The 3,188-nt window shown below is 33.3% G+C and overlaps 1 protein-coding gene across 1 annotated transcript; it reads left to right on the plus strand.

Moving 5' to 3' along the window:
* Window positions 1-227: 227 nt before the first annotated feature.
* Window positions 228-2,568, plus strand: LOC136203244 (axial regulator YABBY 5). Its single transcript, XM_065994349.1, has 7 exons — window positions 228-516; window positions 1,147-1,266; window positions 1,648-1,765; window positions 1,876-1,924; window positions 2,011-2,086; window positions 2,152-2,220; window positions 2,299-2,568. The coding sequence occupies exons 1-7, from the start codon at window positions 454-456 to the stop codon at window positions 2,344-2,346; spliced, it is 543 nt and encodes a 180-aa protein (XP_065850421.1). The 5' UTR covers window positions 228-453; the 3' UTR covers window positions 2,347-2,568.
* The last annotated feature ends 620 nt before the right edge of the window (window positions 2,569-3,188 follow it).

Raw genomic sequence — 3,188 nt, forward strand, 5'->3', positions numbered from 1 at the left:
GAGACCGGATCTCCAAATATTGCATATCTTATCAATTAACCACAACTTTTATCTCTTGTTTGACTAACCCCATCTTTTTTTCTCCCGGAAAATACTATTGGCTTTGACTGTGTGTCTCAATTAATATGGGCCGTAGGGTTCCACTGTTGTGATACAATATAGCCCTGCCTGCCTGCCTGAGCCTCAGCCTCAGCCTGAGCCTGCATGTATTAAAGCAAGGCAGTTCATTGTTGTTTTGTTTTAGACACAACACAGAATATAAAGCTTTTGCTTTCTCCTTTGTGTTTCTTTGCAACTTGCTGCTGCTAACCTAAGCTTGTCCTTTCTTTCTTTTTTTTCTTTTTTCTTTTTACCCATTTCTTCAATTCTTCTCCCGGTTCTTGGGCTTTATAAATACAGACATATACTTGAGGCACAGAATACTCAGAAATCTTGTAATCTTATAACTTAAACATGGATGTTGTGCCTGAGCAACTCTGCTATATCCCTTGCAACTTTTGCAATATTGTTCTTGCGGTATTTCTCATCTCATCTCATCTCATCTTTTCTTTTATGGATTGATTGATTGGGATCTACACTTCTTTTATTCTTATTATATTCAAATAATTTCGTTTTGTTTTTTATTATTTTTTTGTAAAGAAGGTTAAAACAATTCAGATCCTGATAAAAGCTGCTGATCAGACTCTCGTGCTCCAATTTTGACAGAATTCCATTTTTTTTTTTTGGGTGTTCCTGGTTTTCTTTGCAGTCATGAAGTCTCCATCGTTGGACTTTTCTTCCCCTTCTTCTTCTTTTTATAGTCAAAACAAAGTCATACCTAAATCAATGTCCTCTATTTTCCTTTCTTTTGTTGTTTTTGATTTGATGAAGATAACTCTTTCACCAATTCTCCTTTTTATGCCTTTCCTCATTACTAAATCACTGCACCATTAAAGCACTGCTCTCTTTAGCTCTCAAAGTGAAGAAACTTAAAGATCTCAGCTATTGGAGAGAAAAAAAAAAAAACCCACTTCAAGAAAATTAAGAAAAATACGATCTTTCTACTTATTTCAGTGCTATGGATAAATTAAATTGGGATTTATTGGGTTTGAAAATAGAATTTCCTTTTATGAAGAAATTGTTGTAATGGGAGAGAGTTAATTGCAGGTAAGTGTACCATGCAGTAGCTTCTTTGAAATGGTGACCGTCCGATGTGGGCACTGCACTAATTTATGGTCTGTGAACATGGCAGCTGCCTTTCAGTCCTTTTCATGGCAAGATGTTCAGGTGATATTTTTTTATTTTATTTTCTCTTAGATTCCGCTAAATTCTAGGGGGCTAGTGTTTTTTTTGGCTGTTATGTAGTAGCTTCTGAAATCTAGGGTTTCTCACTTTCTTCTTCGTGGTCTTGTTCTTGAAAGGATCTTAATTTTTTCTGAATTCCCTGTGAAGCCCACAATTTAAAGTACCACTGCAGAAATGCTAGCAAGCCGCCATAACAAAAACCTATTTTTTTCTCTTTTTGTAGATCTAACTGATATTTGCGGCTCTAACAGCTGTCCTATTGATCTCCGCTAGAGTCTAGGGTTTTCTTTTTTATTCTTTGATTTGATGTTCAGTCTATGTATATCGGTTCTTATCCTCTGGATATATATATATTAATTTCAGGCAGCCAATAATTATGGAATGCCAGATTACAGAATTGAATTAGGTTCATCATCAAAATGCAATAATAACAGGATCTCAATGAGACCACCAATTACTGAGGAAAGAGTTGTCAATCGTCGTGAGTTGCAAGACATTCTGATTTCTTTATTTTATTATTTTAATTTTGTGTTGTTTCTGTTTATCTTTATCTTTAATGTTGAATTGATGTGCTGTTATTTTCTGATTCAGCTCCCGAGAAGAGGCAGCGAGTACCTTCTGCATATAACCAGTTCATAAAGTAGAGTGTGAATGATTCTAGTATTAAATTTTAATTATCCTTTGGTTTGATGACAACTTTATTCATACTTGTTAAATTATGGGTAGGGAGGAGATTCAGAGGATCAAAGCAAATCACCCTGATATTAGCCACAGAGAAGCATTTAGCACTGCTGCTAAAAATGTAAGAAAACTTACACTTTTTTCATAAAATATTATGGACATTGACCAGCTTATTTTGTATTCTAGTGGGCACATTATCCTCATATTCATTTTGGGTTGATGTTGGAGTCTAATAATCAAGCTAAGCTCGATGATGTAAGTACTTTAATTAACTTTTAATGAACTTTCAGATTAATTAAGCATGCTTCTCTAAAAGTTTTTTAATTTGTTCAGGGCTCGGAGAAGCACCTAATGTCAAGGACTGCTCTTTATAACAAATGAAATGATGATTAATTTGAAATTGGAAGATGAGTTGGAAGTCCAAGCTCTTCTGTTGACTTCAATTAATATCTATATATCTGTATTCTATGTTCTTCAATGTATTTGTTATTTTTACTTGAATTGAATTCGATCAACTACTTTTCAAACATCGTTGTTTGTATGAATAAATCCCATTATACTACATATGATCTTGGTTCCTTTATATTAATTTTGTTTCTGCCAGTCAGATTTAGTTATGGATCATCTACTTAACTTAGTGTTCTTATTATTTTGGCACAGAAAGTTAGAAACTCATAAATTATTATGGAACCAGATATTTTTCACTATGTGACAATTATTTGGGACAAGAGAGTATATTTCATGCAATCCACAAATCAATTTTGAGTTTGTACATTTGTGATATATAAGCTTTGGATGTAATTAGTTCCCACAGGATTTGAGAGTTAAGAATGTGGGTAAATGATGAGATTTCTTTATAGTTTTACTAACTTGCGGATTACTAATGAATTATGTATTCTTCCTTACCCATTGATGTAGATAAAAATAGCCAAAAACTATGTAATTATTTGTTGTTGTGATTGTATGTCTAATTTTCTGTTATCAAGCTTATTATAATCAACAATCGACCCAACTCCTAACAAGTTGTATGAGAGCGTCGGTTTGGTGTATTAATTATGATGGTAGTGTTAAAATAATAATAATAGAGTCTTTAATGTGGTTCAGTGTATTATCCAAGAGCCATTTCTGTATCTGTATTTATAGAGTGTCCAAGAGTCATTTCTGTATCTGTGTCTGTATCTGTATTTATAGAGAGTTAATGTTGTTTACCAAGAGTCATGTCT

Source organism: Euphorbia lathyris, chromosome 8 (assembly GCF_963576675.1).
Source record: "Euphorbia lathyris chromosome 8, ddEupLath1.1, whole genome shotgun sequence".
NCBI lineage: Eukaryota > Viridiplantae > Streptophyta > Magnoliopsida > Malpighiales > Euphorbiaceae > Euphorbia > Euphorbia lathyris.